Source organism: Triturus cristatus, chromosome 2_2 (genome assembly GCF_964204655.1).
Source record: "Triturus cristatus chromosome 2_2, aTriCri1.1, whole genome shotgun sequence".
Classification (NCBI taxonomy): Eukaryota; Metazoa; Chordata; class Amphibia; order Caudata; family Salamandridae; genus Triturus; species Triturus cristatus.
In genome coordinates, this window is record NC_140582.1 from 859,112,920 (window position 1) to 859,132,518 (window position 19,599).

Genomic DNA, 19,599 nt, shown 5'->3' on the forward strand with positions numbered 1-19,599 from the left:
GAGTAGGCAGAAAGAGAAACTGGATAAGGGAAACAGAAAAGTATACCATGGATGTTGATTTTTGGTAAACTGTCGTAAGACTCAGAGCGCATGAGCTCACCTCTTTGTTATAAGTGGATACTCACGGGTGCTCTTTCGCCAAGGGTGTGGTAACCTACCCCTCATCCTTACAAGGGTTGGAATGGACAAGGGAATATATGAGAACGCACTTATTAAGTATGTTCCTTCATGAGTGCTAAGTTCCGGGTAGGGGCGGTCCCGGGACGCCGAAAGATGACGTCATGACGTAGCGTCGTGTGTAGTCATGGTGATTCTGGGCGTCTAATGACGCTATTGGTAGATGTGTTAGCGTGATGCGATTATTTGCCCTGGAAACCGGGGGAGTTGCTCAGTGCCAGAAAATGACGTGGTGGATCTGAACACTCCGTTGTTATGGTGACCGGGGGTGTGTCTGACGTGGTGGAATTACAACGCATTCGTAAGGATACAGGCTTACATTCGTCGAGAGACATCAATAAAGTTTTTAGACATAAAAAAATGTCGAAAGGAATCTACATGATGTCCCTAGGGGGAGTGTACTGTGAAGCCATGGGGGTCGGTCAGCGCCAGGGAATGGCGTGAGTATGTCACGTTCATACAATGCTTTTAACATTTAGGTTCGTATTATAATTAGTTTCTCATCATTTTTCTTATTAATCCATGCATCAGAGTGTTTGTCATGTTTTGATGCGCAGGATGGAATTAGAGGGAGGTCTCGGGAAGGTATGATATTACATTAGTCTAATTGATATTAGCATAGACAAATTCAATATAGAAAATGGGACGTCATGTTAGCTCAACCCAAGGAATTTCATCATTCAAGCCCCTAGTGTCACATCCCAATCTGTGGACCCATCGTTGTTCCTGTCTGAACAGAGTGCGTTTTGTCCAGTTAGGGTTGGAGACAATGATGGTCCATCTTAAACTGTTCGCTGTATGTCCTTGTTCTGCGAAATGTGTCAATAATTTCGTGTTGGTTTTCCCTCGTCTTATGGTGCTTTTGTGCTCCCCCATACGAGTCTTAACTGCTCTTGTGGTCATTCCCACATATCTCATGTTGCATGGGCAGACAATAGTGTAGACACAATTGGTCGTGTTGCAATTCGTGTGTCTGGTTTGGCGCCAAGGTGTCGTGAGGCCCAAGTCGATTTCTTTTGAAATCATGGTCTCTGCACATGTAGAACAGGAGCCGCACGGGTGATGGCCTACTACTGGTGGTAAAGACCAAAGTATGGATTGAGGTGTAGTTTGTGGTCTTGGCCTAGTATGTACCAGGTGGTCTCTCAAATTCTGCGTTCGTCTGAATGCAAACAGAGGTGGTGGGCCAGGGTCAAATGAACCTGAATTCAATATTGGCCAATGTTTTTTGATCGCCTTCTGTACATTGTTGGAGCTTGGAGTGAAAGTAGTGACACAAGTCATGGTGTCTAATCCAGATTTCTCTTTTATCTCAAGGAGAGATGCCCTGGGGCTGTTTCTGGCTCTCTTTTGAGCTTGACGAATGATGTTTCTCGGGTAATGTCGTTTAGCCAGATTGTTACTGAGAAGATCAGACTGTATCTCAAATTCCTTGATAGTGTCACAATTCCTCCGAAGACGTAAGAATTGGCCAACTGGAAGGTTGTTTCTGAGTGCCCTCGGGTGGTGACTGTCATAGATCAGGAGATTGTTCCTGTCTGTCGGCTTCTTGTAGTTAGTTGTGTGAAGGCAACCATTCTCCAATGAGATAAGGAGGTCCAGAAAGGGGATTTTTTGGCGTGATCTTGTGCTAGTAAATTTTAAATAAGGGTTGAGAGTGTTGACCCAATTGCAGAATTCCATGCATTGTTCTTCATTCCCTCGCCAAAATAGGATGACATCGTCAATGTACCGACGCCATAGAAGAATGTGTTCCTTAAAGGGGTTGTTATCTCCTAGAATGTGTCGTTCTTCAAAATGGGCCATGTAAAGGCATGCCAGACTCGGCGCAACAGACTATGTTTAATGATTACCAGATGTTATGTTTTATTTTTACTGTTTTCCCTCTCCCCTATCCATATGTGTGTCTCTTTTTGTATTTCTACCCTACCAGGTTGGGTAAAGGTTATCCAAATAAGAAGGAGTACCTACCAGCGCGAGGACGCTGTTTTTACCTATTATTAAGGTATCACAGGTTTACAACACAGCACCTTATTTGAAACCTGTTTTCGTTTATTCACAATTGGTTCACCCACCTTATAGTTTGGTCCTGACGAAGCGCATCGGGATCCCTTAAGGACCTACCCTGAAGCGCGAAACATGTTGACCATTTATTATTAGGACTTTCACGCACTATCCTGAGAGCAGCAGTTATCTTCACATCTGCCCTCTTTATTTCTTTTCCAAGAGGAGCTCCAGGATCACTATTTTTTATTTTTACTAGGTAGAGTTGTGAATAAAGGTCTTGTACTCTATCCAGTAATTTTTAACGCACTATCCACCTCCCTTTAGATAGGCCCACACACCCCCATGCACAACTGCGGCGTCTCCAAACAAAAGATCTCCGACAAAGAGCCCTCTTGCGGGGCCCGTGGGGGACTGCAGCGCCACCCCCACGAGGAGCAACGCCCCATGATGAAGCAGGACACTCGAAAGGGTGTGTGAGGGCACTATATTCAAAAGGAGAAATTCCCCACACTCTACCCGACCTGTCTACATCTTGAGAGCACACACAATCGTCTTTAGGAACAGTTACCCTCTTAATACATATTCTATGGTATGGTCTCTTCCATCTAAAAACATTCCTATCCAGGAATCTGCACACATGCTCATTTAACTTGATGATGGGCTCTGTGTCGAAGGGCGCAGAAGAGTTCCTGAATGAAACTCCGTCACCATGCATGGGTAGCACTTACATGCGGCTCCGTTTGTAACTGCAAGAGTGGAATGGGTTCAACCAATAGTTACATGGCACCACTTACCGGATCTCAAGAGCATTGCTTTTGAATTTTCCGGATCCAGGTTAGTGCCTGGGGGAAATTGTAGAGGTGATTAATCTATGATAGAGATCTTCCAGAAGGAGGTTTAACAAAGGTAAGTAGCTTATTAATGTAGCCACACTTGGCTACAAGACCTAGTATACCAAATGCAGGTAGCGACCTTCTGCAGGAGGGTGAGGGTTGAGGTACATGCACTATGTTTTAAGAAAAAGAGCCCCCTCCTTCTCACCAGCAATTATAACTTGCATAATATATCAAAGCAACATGCAGACTTTTCTGTGTGCAGAGGCTTTCGTTGTTTTTACATACATACGCCAGGTAATTTATTAACACAAAGAGTAACAATAAACATTTTGACCTCCTAACAAACAGATGCATTCACAAAAAAGGAAGATAATTCCTTTTTATAAAATAACATGCACAGACACTTGAACCTCACACAGAAATGTATAGATATTCTGAAAGAAGCTGAAGGCCCATAGACAACTCTATTATTTATTTAAATCAAGTGTTCTCAGAAGAACTTCCTCCTCACTACCTGTCAAGAAGAGACTCTTCAACCATATCTCCATTTGTAGTGGTCAGGGTTCTATTTCTCTTTATTTAAAGTCCACCTGGCAACTATTAATGCGTACAGAAAGTGTCCTTTCCAGAACTCTTTTTATCAAAATTCTAGTTGTTAAAGGCTTCTAAAAGCAATTAACAGTTTTTCTCGCAAGCAGGAGGCCTTTTGTTCCTTGGCAGCTGAACATTTTCCATATATCAGCCATCAGTTTCAGCCAGTCTACAAATATTCCCTTCAACACCTATCGTGGAAAGTTGCTTTACTTGTGGCTTTAGCATTTGCACACAGGATCAGCGAGGCTTAGTCATCATTTTCTCATGAACCTTATACAGTTTTCTTAAGAAAGTGGTTATGTGGATGCATCCAAAATTTCTTCTTATGGTGATCTAGGATTTCCACATAAACCAAATTGGTGCTTTGCCAGCTTTCTTTTATTATCCTACTGCCCCAACTGAAATATCCTCCGTACATTAGATGTGAGGGGAGTTAGTTAGTTTTCCTTTGACAAAGCAAAAGATGTACAAAAAAATGAACTATTGTTTATCAAAACCATGGGTCCGTACTTACATAGCTGGCTTCTTCAAAGTAGTTCATCTCCAGATGCATAGTCTCATATATTTTTGCTATGTAAAATCCAAACATACTAGCTACTACTGGTACCGCAGTTTTTTTGAAGAATATTCCTATAGCGGAGATTTGAAAGGCACCCACCTGGATCAGTGCATTGCATCACTGTCTTGACTCAGACTCCTGGGCAGATGTCTAAGTAGGGCAGTCCTTGCATTATTTTTCAGTTTCCTCCTCATATAGTGGGGAAGGGCTTGCTATTCTGTTTGGTATTTATGATTATCAATGAGTATCTCTTGAAGGATAAGGAATAACAGCTTTCCTGTAATCCTAGTTCTTCAGTAGACTGCCCATTGAAATCATAAGCATGCCCCCCCTTTACTAATGGAAGGAACAAAAGATGATGGTGATGGCTTCTGTAGTAGTGCTACCTTTTATTCCTTTACCATCTAAAAAGAGCTGCACCAACTCCCTCTGTTTACTATTAACATGATTGTGCATATGTTGTGTGCAGTTGACCTGGTTGGTGCGTCAAGACTCATGTAAATGATAGAGATCTTAGTAATGTTCTTTTTTTTTTAATAAGGTATAAAGGCTACCTGTCCTTTGAGCTCTTACTTGTTAAATACATCATTGGTTCACCCTCCTCCTTCTTATGAAGGATTGTTTACCAGCCAAAAAAAAACATCTTTGTTGAACTTATTGTGTTATTTAGTTATGGCCAATGTCAAATTTGAATTTGTGGTTCCTGGATTTTAGATGCGCAAAGGCTGTGATTTAGACTTGGTTGGAGGAACTGTAGTGCCCCATCATTCATCTGCCACAGCCATCGAAGGTAATGCTCCTGTTTACAGAGGTGGTCAGGCTGTGACAAGAGAATGATACGTTGATGGTGGGAACGAGGCGTAGGAGGTTCCCCCTCCAAGATCTCAATGTGTGCCAATTTGCCAACAAATTGCTGGAATGAGACATCAACATGTCTGTACAAGGATCACCATGCTGATATGACTGGTCCACCTGGAGTCCATCCATCAGCTTTTTTCTCATATGTGGTATGCTGGGTGTGTAGGGAGGTGGGTTAGATTTGGAGCATGACCCCAAGGAGTGAGTGACAGGGAAACTGTTACCAACGTCGAGTTTTCTGGCCCTGCCACTATTCTTTCTTCCACTAGGTTATGTATAAATTGGGCAGCAAATACTGCCACATAATCCTTGCATGGAGGGGGTTTAGTGGTGTGGACACAAGGTTATATTAGATTGCCAGTTTCCCCTCCACTGGCTTGAAATTAGCAGTACCTTGGCAGGACAAGTCAATTCTGCTGCTGATATAATAATTTCGGTCAGAGTGGTAAAAAATACAGATACAAATAACCTTAACTTCACTCCACTTGTGTATTCCACACTCCAGAGCAAAGTTACGATCCTGTCCTCTTCTTTACTCGGCTACCTGACTTTAGCTTTTCTTTCCATCAGTTTCTCTCCTGGTCAGGATATTTGCCACCAAGGGTGAGTTCAGCCTTATAGTAGTCTCCAGGACCAAGAACTGTGGCATTTTAGGATAAAAAAATTAATGCAGAACTTTTCGGCAATGCCTGGTTTTATGCTTTCCTAGAGCCCATCCCGTCTTTGTTCAGTTTTCTGGTGATCAGCCTTTCACTGCTAAAATGTTAACCTGACAAAAATATAATTAATTTTGCATTATCTCTTACAGGGTCCCTTTGATGTTGCCCGAAAGGTTTTTGTCAAAGGGGAAGAAACTGATCACATGACACTAATTGACAAGTCTGATCTCTTTTTCCATGACTATTCCCTGGCGCCTTTATTCGTTCAGGAAAATTACATCCATGTCAAACCTGCTGCAGCTGGGTGAGTAGTTAAATAACTTTGTAATTTAAAACGAAAAAGTATTTCATAGGAGTGGTCTGCAATAACCCCAAATGTTCTCATTTTTAGAGGGAATATGAAAAAGCATTTGCTGCTTTTGAGCAAAGCAGCAGATAGCATATGTGATGGTGACTTGGTGGACAGACAGATTCGTACTAAGCAAATGTGGAGTCTCCTTCCTACACAGGTACATATGTATCACTTTTCTGATACATTTGCATAGTTTGGCAGTTTACCTTTCAGAATCAGACTGTTTCTGAACATGTTCTTTCAAATTTATCCTTGAGGTGGAAGTGATAAATGTTAAACTGGAATTTGCTTGCTGTACCTTAGCTGCTCGTATTCGGGCTTTGTAATAGACTTTGACAGCATGAATGTTAATTACTAAGGGAGTTAACACATGAGAGCTCAGCTGGTGTCTAGGGGGTTCCAGTGAATGGTTTTGGAAAAGGATTCCATAAATGAAACAACATGCCTGTGCTTAATAATTTTCCCACCTTGACTACTGAGAAACAAAAAGATTGTTTGATTCTTAGAAGTTTGGACTTGAAGAGTCTGCTGACTGGTTTAGGGGACAAAGTTAGATTTTACACATCCACTGCCCGACTTTTCCCAGCCCTATCCCAATGATTGGCAGTGGGGTATTAGCACCAGATGCCTTGTTACAAGAAACATGGGAAATCAATCTTCCCTGTCATCGCATGTCAAGATGTTTTTTTCCATTTTGTTTTTTGAATTATTACACCTATTGTTTGTAATTATGGACACAATGGGTCCGATTTTACACAATCTTTTTATTATTACTGAAATCAAGCAGAACAGTATTGTGCCAATACCATTTAATAACTCGTCATTACTTTGCTACATAGTGTGATCGGTGGGATTCTTTTACATAATTGGGCCCGATTTTAAAGTGTTTGTGTGAGAAAATCAGGCTTACAAGCACAATAGCCAAACTTGAACTAAAAATAGTTTGTTTTTGTTTGTAATCCAGATAAGTCCATTTCACGTGCAAAAATTGAGTCTAATAAAATGGCTTTTGTTTGTCATACTTTAGGCTATCTATGCAAGTGTTCTCCCAGGCGAATTGATGAGAGGTTACATGACTCAATTTCCCACCTTTCCAAGCTGGCTTGGCAAATACTCATCCACAGGCAAACATGACCGGATTGTTCAAGAGCTATCACGGCACATGTGTCTGAGGTAGGAAAATAAAAAGCAAATGTTGAGGTTCTTACAAATTGTCACCAATAGCTGCAATATTTAAGCAGCCTATTGTACTGCAGTTGAAATATGAGATGTTTATTTTTGACTCTTCTAATAGTCTATTCATGTATTTTCCACTTTGTCATTTTACAAAGCGACATCAAATGTATACTTTTTTTCTACTTGCCAATTTTGAATATTGAACTGAGCAAGAAGGAGCTTAGGCCATTGGAGTTCTCCCAAACATGAATGTACAGTAGGTTTCTGTCTCCCTTATTCCCAGCTAACAATGAAACAGAAAATTGAGTCTTCAAATTCTGGTTGATGATTTAGAAAAGAAATTCAGGGAGTGTTCTGTCATGACCTTTAGAACGTGGGTATCACTCCTTAGTATGTTTTCTCTGCATACTAAACATGTTTGCTGGTTTTCCAAAAACACTTGTCTGTGTATGACTTTGTCTTATTTTGTAGCCAATTTCCGCTTCCCTTCCTCATTAATCATGGAGTTGCTTGGCTTTGAACTATGCACAACACTTGGAGACACCTCTCTGTAGTCAACCCACACATGGTCAGCATAACCAGTTAGGGTAAACACACCTTGAGTCTTCTAAACCTCTTTAAGGTACCCCTAGAGTTCTAGAATGTGGTGCAATTTTTTGTCATTTTTCATGAGTACCTTTCAGCTACCTAAGTATGAAGCATGGACATGGTCTTCTTTAATAAATCAATGTTCGTTTCAATAGCTATTTTTGTGGGTTCCTTTGAACTCTTCAGTGGAGTTTTTATAGCCCTTAACAGGTGTTTTTTTTTTAGTGAAGGATAGATATTTACCCTTTCTTCTCTACCTCCTTATAAACCTTCTTCGATATTCTCACAGCATTTATGGCATTGTTTCACAAGTTAATTTTGTGGCTCAACACAATTCAAGGAGAACAGGCATGCAGTCTATAATATGTTCCTTCCTGTAAGATATTCTCTTGGTTCTGGCACATTTTGTGTTGGAAAGTCTCATAGTAACCTTAAGACTTTAGAGGGAATTTTTGAGGACCCTGTAGAAGACCTCCTGAAGGGTTCTATGTCCTCTTTCTGGACCTCTCTTTCTGCTGCTAGGACCAAACTTCTCCAACCTGGAACGGCTGCCTCCACCCTAACTCTTACCGCACTGTGATGAGATCTGAAGATTGAATCCTAGTAAAGCTAGCTCAGCTTACCATTCTTCCAGGGTCAGTAAATTGTGTGGTTGTTTTGATAGTGCTTAGAGCAGGTTCTACCACATTGGCTGTGAAATTGAATCGCATGTAATGTCCTGTGGTCGCCAACGTGGTTCTGTAGCCATAGCGTGGAAAATACAGTATGTTGCCCTCACACATCCTACTCCAGAATCTGCGACAAGTCTTCATTCTCTGCACCTCTTCAGGAAGAATTCCTGACATATAGAACATCAGGCAATCGGCGCTCTCGTGGCTTGGCCAAGCCTACTAGCAAGCCATCCAGCCCTAGGCTTCCTTCAGGTCTGGTCCTTCTTGGTTTAGAGGGCCCTGCTCCAACTAGTGTCCTCCCAACTTGGGAGGAATTGAGAAAGTAGAGTCACTGTTCCTATACCATCCAAGCGGTGCTTGGCAAAGCCATACCTCACAAGCTCTTGGCTCATGAACTTCCTGCATGAATTCTGCTCTGGAAAATATGGTCATAACTGCCTGTCTTGTCCTTTCTTCCTGAAGACAAATTGTTAAGCTTCTTCTTGACTATTCTAAGCTGTGATTTACTCTGTGTTCTTAAAACATTGAACCTCATATAATCATCTGTCACTGTGCAATCATAGCACTTCACTTGCATTATTAAACTAGCCTTATCGAGAAGCTTGTAAAAAAAATTGAATAAGACCAAGATAGCAATCTTGTGTATTTTTTTAAATTATGTCCAGGATTCTAAGAAATTTTCATCGAAACAATTCCCTCCTCATTTTCTGAAAGAAAAGAGACTTAAAACGGCGCAACAAACAAATCTGTCTCTCTTTAGCCATTTCTGTTAGATCAGCAAGTGACACTGACTTTTAGGTAGGAAGAACATACATTTAGGATACCATGTGCTTTCAACTCACCTCATACAAGCAAAAGACTAGTTATTACAGACAGCACAGTGCTGCTGTGAGGAATCAAATAACATGATTAGTTTATCTAAAGCTATGGCAGCTGTATGTGTGAGTGCAGCTTTCTGTCCTTAATCCTTCTGCTCAGTGCTAGAGTTTGCTCTTTACATGTTGAGCTATGGCCCTCAGCTGAATTTGGATAGATCTAGAATGTTATCTTCTACTCACGGAAAATCATCCCAAATTAGCTTATTTGCAGCAGCTGCATTCACAACATTTTATATCTAAACCTTCAGTGTAGTTGCACAGCCTTAACAAGCATGCCTCACATCAAAAGTAGCTTTAATATCTCTTGTATAACCTTATAAAGTCTCCAGCATGTATGTTAAGAGCTCTTATCAGCAGAGTTACGCTCCTTTGACTTCTCATGAATTTAATGTACTTTTGTTTCTGAATTTGGCCAAATTCCTTATGATAAAATATTATACATGTCAGGAGTATGGCGAATTGAGAACCTCTGTGTACCATCATAATTGATCAAATGAGACCACATCTCTAAAGCCTAGAAAGACAACCTTCATTCTTATGTTAGTACTCTGTGGCAGGATATTATCTGGATATACATTGGCATCTCTTCCACACCAGCATCAAAACCTTTTCATACATGCTGTATCTGTACCGCTTCACCACCAATGGTGAAATAAATAACTATAATAAATGTCTTTGAAATTCTTTCTCAAGGGAGCACTACAAACCAAAGTAGGCTTTAATTTTATAAACATGATCCAGCATGTATCTCATCGTTTTTTCGGTTAATAATGACTTTCCACTCTGTGGTTTCGGGTGAACTGGATCGTCACCCACCAAGGACCCTCCCCGCTGCCCAGGCATGGCTGGGTGGGATGCTGGAGACCTTCGGCCTGGTGGATAGTTGGAGATTAATGCATCCGACCCAATGTCAATTCACCTTTCACTCGGGGGCGCATGGGAGTCTCTCTAGGTTAGACTACTTCCTTATGCCCGCGGCGCAGACTGGTCGGATTCGAGAGGTCAGGCACCTGGCGCGGGGTATCTCCGACCATTCTCCGCTGTGGCTTGTTTTTGACACCGGGCCGCGGTCTGCAGGGCGGATCGCTCCCATTAACCCATGGTACCTGCGAGACCCTACGACTCGTGACAGCCTGGTTAAGGCTATGGACCAATACTTCCTGGATAACGAGGGGTCGGTGTCTTCTGCAATGTCCCTGTGGGAAGCCTTTAAAACCGTGATCCGCGGACACGCCCTTTCCCAGATAGTGGTGGCTAAGAGGGTCAAGAGTGAGGCAGTGGTGAGGCTGGGGACTGACATCTTGGGGCTGGAGTCGGCCTTGGAGGCGAATGTTACTCCGGACGGGCTCCATGCCCTCAGCCTGAAACAGTTTGAATATAGGTCCCTGGTCACTGACGCGGCCAAAACTATGTATAGGGAGCAGCAGGGTCGACTGTACGATGCCGGGGACAAGGCGGGAAAGTTGATCGCGTGGCTGGACAGGAAGGAGAGAGTGAATCGTGTTGTCCCGGAGTTGCGTGCTGCGGATGGTGTGTGTGTGACGGAGCCTGACGAGATTGTGGAATGTTTTGCCGACCACCTCCGGGCTGTGTACTCCCCAGTGACTGACAGGGATGAGGACGACTCTCGCCTTCTACTGAGGGATATCGCCTTGCCCTGCCTGTCCGTTGAGGACCGTGAGCGGCTGGACGCCCCCTTGTCGGTGGATGAAATAGCGACCGCGATCCGCTCCCTTCGCTCGGGCAAGGCTATGGGTCCCAACGGTCTGCCCATTGAGCTATATAAATTGCGCCCTGACAAGCTTGCGCCCTTCCTCAGTCGCATGTTCCGTGAGTCTCTGGCGGCGGGTTCCCTCCCGGCCGATCAGCGTTTGGCCACGATAGTCGTTATCCCCAAGGAGGACAAGCCGCGAGATCGCTGTACTTCTTACCGGCCTATTTCACTGCTAAATGCGGAGCCTAAGATCCTGGCGAAAGTCCTTGCCAATCGTCTGTTGAGCGTCGTGTGCGATCTGATTCATCCGGACCAATGCGGATTCATCCCGCATCGTAACACCGCTCTTAACTTGCGGCGTCTTTATGGCGCCCTTGCCAGGGCGGAGCTCCTCTCCGAACCGGCCGTGCTGGTTTCTTTGGATGCCACGATGGCTTTTGACACCATCGAGTGGCCATTCCTCTGGGCTGTCTTGGCTAAATTTGGCTTTGGGGAAGGATTTATTGGCTGGGTGAAGCTTCTGTACACGGGACCCATGGCTCAGGTGGTGGTGAACGGGCGGGTCTCTCGGCCCTTTGCCCTCGGCAGGGGCACGCGGCAGGGATGCCCGTTGTCCCCTTTGCTCTTCGCTCTCGCCCTGGAGCCACTCGCGGCTTGGCTCCGCTGGGAGCCCTCGCTTCGAGGGATCCGGTGGGCCCCGGGCTTTGAAGATCGGGTTTCGCTGTATGCGGACGATATTCTCCTATATCTCACCTCACCGCGGCAGTCGCTCAACGTCCTCTTTGACGTTCTGACTTCCTTTGGGAATAATTCGGGTCTCACGATCAATTGGTCTAAATCCTGCGTCTATCCGATCTCCGGTGGTCCTCCACTCCTACCGCCTCGGCTTCCGATCCAGGTATCACTGAGTGGCTTTAAGTACCTGGGGATATACGTTTCGCTGGACCCGGTGGCTCGCTATGAGCTGAATCTCCTGCGTCCGCTTCGGCGATTGCGAGAGGATACGGCCCGGTGGTGCAGGCTGCCCCTGTCCCCGCTGGGTCGGGCCGCGCTGTTCAAAATGATGTCCCTTCCCAGGTTCCTCTATGCACTCCAGAATTCCTTCGACGTCATCCCAGTGGCCTACTTTCGGGAGGTAGAGAGCCTGCAGAGGAGGCTGGTGTGGGACGGGCGGGCGCGTATTGCTCTTGCTAAGCTTACTCTCCCCTGGTATGACGGGGGCATCGCGCTTCCCGACATTCGCAGGTATTATTGGGCCGCGCAGCTTTCGGCCATTAACCATGCCACGTATGCGCCTGGCCTGAACCCGGCGTATGAGATGGACAAGTTCCTGCTTCCCGGCGGGGACTATAACAGGGCGCTGTACTCCCGCTCGGCTGGCCGGACCCTTACGGGTCCTACTAAGATTGCTGTGCGGACCTGGAGGGCCGCCACTGCGGCCACGGGCTGGGGTGAGCGACTGACATGTGCTACTCCTTTGTTTGCCTCCGATCGCCTGGGGAGCCTCTGGACTACGAAGGGGTTTGACCAGTGGGACAAGATTGGTATCAGCAAAGTGGGAGACCTGTGGCATAAGGGCGCGGTTAAGACTTTCGCGGCTCTTCAGGCCGAATATGAGCTTACGGACAGGGAGTTCTTCCGCTATGCCCAGGTTCGACACGCCCTGCTCTCGGTCTTTGGAGAGGGGACCACGATCCCGGTTTCCTCGCCCCTCGAGGACCGCATACTTGACGGACATGTCCCGGACAGCACTATTTCTTTAATTTATAAGAAACTGATTAATCATCGGGCTGACCTCTTGGTGCGCCTTCGGGAGGCTTGGACGGGGGATGGGGTGGAATTGGACGACGAGGACTGGCAGTCTGCACTGTCGTCCCCCAAAGAGGTCGCCATTCCAGCCCGTCTCCGGTTGGTACAGCTTAAGATTCTTCACCGGGTGTATGTGACGGGTCCTCGCTTGGTCTCGATGGGATATTCCGACGATGGGCTCTGTAAGCGGGGTTGTGGGCTCAGTGCCACCTTTCTCCATATCCTGTGGGAGTGCCGCGAGGTGGCGGACTACTGGCGCCGGGTACATACGGTTATGGGACAGGTCACTGGGGTTGTGCTGCTGCCGGAGGTGCGTCGCTGTGTCCTGAATGTGTGGGAGCCCAATGATTATAGCGCGGCTCAGACTCGGTGGGCGGCCCTGGGGAACATGATTGCCAAGAGAGATATAGCGCAGCTTTGGGGTGCCCAGCGGCCGCCCACCGTGTCAGTATGGAAGGAGAATATGGACTGGTGTATGTTCAGGGAGAAGACTGTGTATGTTGCCCGTGGTAAGCCGGGGGCATGGGGCAGAATCTGGGGGCAATGGAATGCTTATCGCGGGGGGTATCTGTACGCCCCCCCTGGTGGACACCGATATCGCCATGTCCCCCTGACCCTTGACGGTTCCGGGCACCTTTTGGAATGACTACATATGGACGTTCAGTTCCCTTGGCCCCCCCCCCCCGTCCCCAGCCTCCCGGTACTCCTTCCTTTCGTGTGCTGCTTCATGGTCTGACCTGGAGTTCCCCGGAGGAAGCCTGACCTGCGCCGTTTGTCTTTATGCCTCGCCTTTTGTTTTTCTTTTAGTTTTTTGTGTTTGTTTGATTAAAGTCTCCTGTGCCTCTAGAACTATCCGGACTCACTACGGGGCCGACCCCCGGGAACCGACTGCAGCTTTGATAACTGTATATTTCATTCTGTACTTAGCGGCCGGCCCTGGTGGTTGTAGGCCCGTGCTTGTAATCGAATTATTGTTCAATAAAAACTTTAAAAAAAAATAAAATAAAAAAAAAAAAAAAAATGACTTTCCAGCAGGAGAAACCTAGTAACTTAATACAAGATTTTCATCATCTATCTGCGCAGGAAGTGAAATCACGAATTCCCATCATTCACCTGCACCCCCCACCTTCATGTTAGCACTTACATCCTACTCGTAGACCTGAACTTGCACCTGGAAGACCACACCAACCCCAACAGCAGCACTCCATTGAGGACCTTGGAACCCGACACTAACACAGCAGCAGCAGATGTCATTCATAAAAAATTAAGATGGAAACAATAGTCTAGTGGGGGTTCACCAAGCGTAGTTATGTGCAGTATCAATTTTTACTGATGGTACAACACCACATCTTTGATTTGCTGTTTGAGAAACATCTTTGTGGACGTCTTGTGGATGAGGCTTTGCAGTTCATAAAGTGTGACCCGTATAAGGCCTGCTGACTTGGAATACTACTGTACAGGAGTGCAGTTTCCTTTCGTGAAGCAAGAGTTAGGGGGATGTTGTCTTATAGGGAAGGTTTCCAGCCTCAACCATTTCAACCTCAACCACCACCCTATGTGCCTTATCTTCAACAGTACTATTTTCTATGTCCAAACTGTTTAGAATTTTTCTCTTAAGGTAAACAACCCCTAAGAGAGCTGATGGGCAATTGAATCAACAGGAGTTTTTGCAAAGAACTAACATGCTGCAGGCTTCTGCTACTTCCACCTTTCACCCTGCTTCATCAAGTTTAGTTGGAGGGAGAATTTTATCACAAAGTGCAGTAATTGCCTCAGACAAATGAGTACTAGATTGAGTCAGTTTTAAACATGCACTCAAATGTGTACAAAGGCCACCTCCCATCCCAGTGCAGAAGACTACAACTTAACTTCTACTGTTGCTGCAAGCAGAGATTCTTGGATTGCGAAGAGAGCATTAGAGCCCATCGCAGGGTCCCTGTGAAGCATTGGATTTTACTTCAGACTTTTTATTACCTGAAAAAATCTAGGAGAGCGGTGGCACTTTTGTATTTAAGGCAACTCAACAGGTTCCAGTAGTAACAGTCATTCAGGAAGGTCACGCTGCAAAAGGATCTCTAAAGTGACAGGTACATGACTTCAGTGGATTTGCAGGATGCTTATTTTCATGTCCCAATTCATTTAAAAACACTACAAATATCTGCAAATTCGAATTAGCTGGTTACCAATCTCAGTTCTAGGGTAATGTAGATTTACTTACATGACTGGTTATCAAGGGTGAGCCATCTTATGCTACCTAGTCAACCACATAAGCTTGTCTAAATATTTTTTTAAACCCCAAAGGTCTGATTCACACACTGTTTTGTAGTACTACAAAGTGCTATTCACAAACTGCACTTTTGTAGTAACATACACTTTTGAGTAAATGTACTACTTTACGGTACTCACAAACTGCACTTTTGTAGCAACTTGTACTTTCATAGTAAGTTCCTACTTCCATTATTTTCTACGGAACGGTGTTGCAGTTCCAGTGGTTAGCTGTGAAAAGGTGCCCTCTTTCTGCATGGTTGCACCCACTTTTGGCTGAATTGCTGATGTACTTTGAGTGTGCCCTGGGCTCCTGCTAATCCGGTATCCAGGGCCTATGTTTGTTCCCTAAAACTGCATTGAAGCCTAAACCCAATTGGCATCTCTGGCCACAGGTCAGCCCCTGGTGAATGGTACCACAGGTGCCCAGGGCACAATGACCAGAGAAGGCCTCTAAGGGCTGCAGCACTTACTGTGCCACCTTTAGAGGTCCTGTACCCTGACACTCACACACTGCGTGTCTTGGTGCAGAACAAAGTGAAGAGTTGACACGGTACACATCCCTGTGTGCCATGCCTACAACCCACTGTCCTGGCGTAGATCAGTCACCCCTCTAGCTGGGTGCACTATACCAGTGGTGAAGGTACAGGTGCATGAGCCCTGTACCCCTACAGTGTCTAAGTCCATTCTTAGACATTGTAAGTGCAGTGCTGCCATTAAGAGTATATGGTGCTGGGAGTTTTTGATTACGAACTCCACAGCACCATAAGGGCTACACTGAAAACTGAGAAGCTTGGTATCTAACTTCTCAGCACATTAAACCCACACTGATGCCAGTGTGGCAGTTAATGAAAAATGCACACACAGGGCATCTCAGAGATGCCGCCTGAAAACTAACCCACCACTAGTGTCCAGGCTGAGTGGCTGCTTTCAGCTGCCACCACCAAACATGTTTCTAGACCCCTGGGTCTCTGGGGCCTGAAACAATGCACATCCTGGGACGAGGTGCCAAGCCTTCCCCCCCCCAGGATGGGCAGGGGTCACGAAGGGGAAGCTTCAAAGGCTTGCTGCCTTTGTGAGCTTCCCCAGGCCACTTGCTGTTCTTAGCAACTGGTCCCCACTGGTTCTGACCCCCACTTTGGGTGGGAGAACCGGCGGGAAAAACAAGTGAGGAAGAGAGGTGTGCCAACTCCACCGTTCAGGTGGGGGAGGCGAGGTGAAGCAAAACTCTGTCCATGCCATCTTGAAGATGGGGGGACTCAGCCAACCGGGGACAGGCTAATGCCCTCCTCCCACTGGAGGGTGGCATAATAGAGGGTGTAACCACCCCAGGGAGGAGACCCATTGGTCCGTGCCTTTTACCTACCTGTAACGCCCCTAAATCTAGTATGTAGCGGCCCCCCTGAACCCTGCTTCCTCAGACAAAAACCTGCAACAAGAAGGACTGAACACCTCTGCAGCAGCTAACAAGAGGAAGACGCCCACTGACTTGGCCCTAGCCCTGCCGGCCTGTCTCTCCCTCGAACCTGCTCCTGCGAAATCCCGGTGTGTCCTGCAGCCAGAAACCTCGAACACCCCGGAGGACCTGCTTGCCTTCAAGCACAAAGACTTTGTCTCCCGTGAACAGAGGATTTGTTCATCTGCAACCACTGGCTCCGGCCGGACACCGCAGATCCGCCCCACTCTGCACCCGGCGTCCACGGCCTGAGCTCAAGTGGGCAAACACTACAAGGAGGTCACTCCAACTATCCAGACCCGGCGATCCCTGACCTGACCTGCCTTAAGCCTCCAGCCGACGTCTGCAGCCTAAATCCAGAAGGTCCCCCTAATCGCGACCAGGAGCTGGTAAGAAGGTCCGCACCCCTACACCAGACGCCCCACGGCCTTGTGTGCCCAAACCGACGGTGCCTAACTAACCTCTAACTTCCCAACTTATCTCTTGAAGGGGTGGTCGCACCCAGAAGACCTTCGTCCCCAAGCCTGCAGTGTCTTTACAAGCCGAAGGTTCTCCATTGAAAACAACAGGGTGTCGACGGCGAAACTGCACCCGCCCGACCTTGTGCCGCTGAGGGTGCACCTTTGGTGCTACTTTGTTTCCCCATTTGCCCTGAGCTAAAGTCCAGGAGCTTTGCTCCCACACCCAAGTGGCCTGCTTGTCAGCAGCCACCAACTGTAGGCCCACTATCCCCCCATTGGATAATATTGGGCCTCAGCACTCTACACCCAACCGCCCTGGTGCCGCTGAGGGTGTAACTAGAGTGCATCCTCGACCCTGAGGGACCCCTGAGTCTACCACCAGAACCTCAACTCTCAAACTGTTTTCAGGAAATGTCCCAGAGTAGTATCTAGGTATACTACTCTGTGTAAGCCTAGTAATCTCAAAAGTTACTTACCTGCTATTTTACTAAAAAGCCTATTCAATTCTATGTACTGCATTTACTAAGTATTGCATTTCCCTGCATCCATACTGTAAATCAAACCAAAGTGCATATACAAGTATCGTTCAAACTGTATTTCAAGTGCTTTACTACTGTAAAGTATGTATTGCTTACATGTGCCAGGCTTGCTTGGTTCTATAAAATAAAATAAATAAAATAATATTTTTATACAAAACCAATTGGCCTGAAGTTCAGTCTTTAAGTGTGTGAATTCATTTGCTGACTCAGTGTGTACAACTAATGCTTAACACTGTCTTCTGATACTGCCTTACTGCTCAACCACACTATCACAAATAGAGAGTAAGGTTCTATCTAACTTTACCTCTGCCTACCTTTGGGGTTCCACTGGACACTACACCTCACTGCTCAGCGGTGGGATATACAACTTTGCATTTGTTGGACTACTTGGTTACCACCTGATCACACAACAGAACTCCTAAATTGTCTTTAGAATTCTGATTTTTTTCAAATTGACATTTTTGCAAAATTATTACAAGTCTTGTTAGGGCCTTGGCTAAGTCCCTTTAGAAGTTTTGAAAAACTAAAAGTCACTATAGCTGAGGTCAGAGGGGTTAGAATTTTTTTTTTAACAATGTCTCAAAACAAGAAACCAGCTGTTAGTTAAAATAACCACAATGACACAGAGGACTTGGTTGAGGAGCTCGACTTTACCCTTACCTTCACTTGTCTTTCAAGGAGTTAAGGTCCCTATGTAAATTTAAAAACATAGAAATGGGTCCCCATCCCACCAAACAAAAGTTCCAGGAGCTGTTGGCTGGGTATGCGAAGGACCAGCCATCTGAAAATGGTGAAGACCATTCAGATGGTACAGGAGGAGAAGGGGATGACCTGGTAGATAAACCCCATCCACTTTCTAGGGAGAAGGATCCAAGTACCCTTGACTCCAAGAATCAAACTCTCAATACCTAGATCTCACACAGGTGGGTCAGGTACCACTGACGACATTGAGGACAGCCTCAATGAGGAGGACAGCCTTTTAGTAAGGCTGACCAAAAGACTGGCTCTAGAGACCAGGTTGCTGGCTCTAGAAAGAGAGAGAGAGCAGAGATGGGCCTAGCACCCATCAATGGTAGTAGCACTTTTCTTAATAAGGCTAAAGAGCAAACTGATAATACTAAAATCCCCAAAGGGATTGTCCCTAAATATGAAGAGTGATGATATCATAAAATGGTTCACAGCCTTTGAGAGGGCTTGTGAAATAAGAAAAGTGAAGAAGTCACACTGGGGGGCACTCCTTTAGGAACTGTTCACTGGTAACTGCAGAGACAGACTCCTGACAGGGACAGATGCTGGGTCTTATGACCTCATGAAGAGAACTCTGATTGAGGGATTTGGACTCACAATCGAGGAATACAGAATTAGATTCAGGGGGGCTCACAAGACCCACAACCAATCCTGGATTGACTTTGTTGACTACTCAATTAAAACACTAGATGGTTGGTTAACTGGACACAATGTGCATGATTTCAATGGACTTTACAATCTCTTTATGAAAGAACATATTTTGAGTAATTGCACTAATGAAAAGTTACTTCCGCATTTGGTAGACCTAGATCTCATTTCTCCCTAAGAATTGGGAAAGAAGGCAGACCAGTGGGTCAAGACAAGGGTGACAAAAACAACCACTGGGGGTGACCAAAGAATGGGGTTACAAAACCTCCCCAGGGGAAAGGCGGTGAGAATCCCCAAGATAAAAAGCCTGAGTCTTCAAAAGGGCCCCAAAAAGTTGCACAGGGGGTGGGTCCCAAAACTCTTCCGAGTCCAATAATAGGTACCGGGGAAAGAACCTTGATCCTTTAAAGGCCTGGTGTAACAACTGTAGAAAGTTGGGACACTTCACTTGAGATGGTGCTTGCCCAAACAAGAAGGGCCCTAGTCCTACCAAAGCTACTCTTGGGGTAGCAAGTCTCCAGATGGGATCAACAGTGTGCAAAGAGCAAATCGGGTTGCACACTGAAGCAGTTCTAGTTTTAGAAGGGGAAGTTGAGTTTGCCACT

General features: G+C 45.8%; 1 protein-coding gene across 1 annotated transcript in view; it reads left to right on the plus strand.

The window, feature by feature from the left end:
- Window positions 1-19,599, plus strand: part of RFC1 (replication factor C subunit 1) — a 765,282-nt gene that overhangs the window by 663,130 nt on the left and 82,553 nt on the right. Inside the window, exons 20-22 of the mRNA XM_085642249.1 lie at window positions 5,840-5,994; window positions 6,082-6,199; window positions 7,070-7,215. Of these exons, the coding sequence (XP_085498375.1) occupies window positions 5,840-5,994; window positions 6,082-6,199; window positions 7,070-7,215 (419 nt within the window). The remainder of the gene's footprint in view (window positions 1-5,839; window positions 5,995-6,081; window positions 6,200-7,069; window positions 7,216-19,599) is intronic.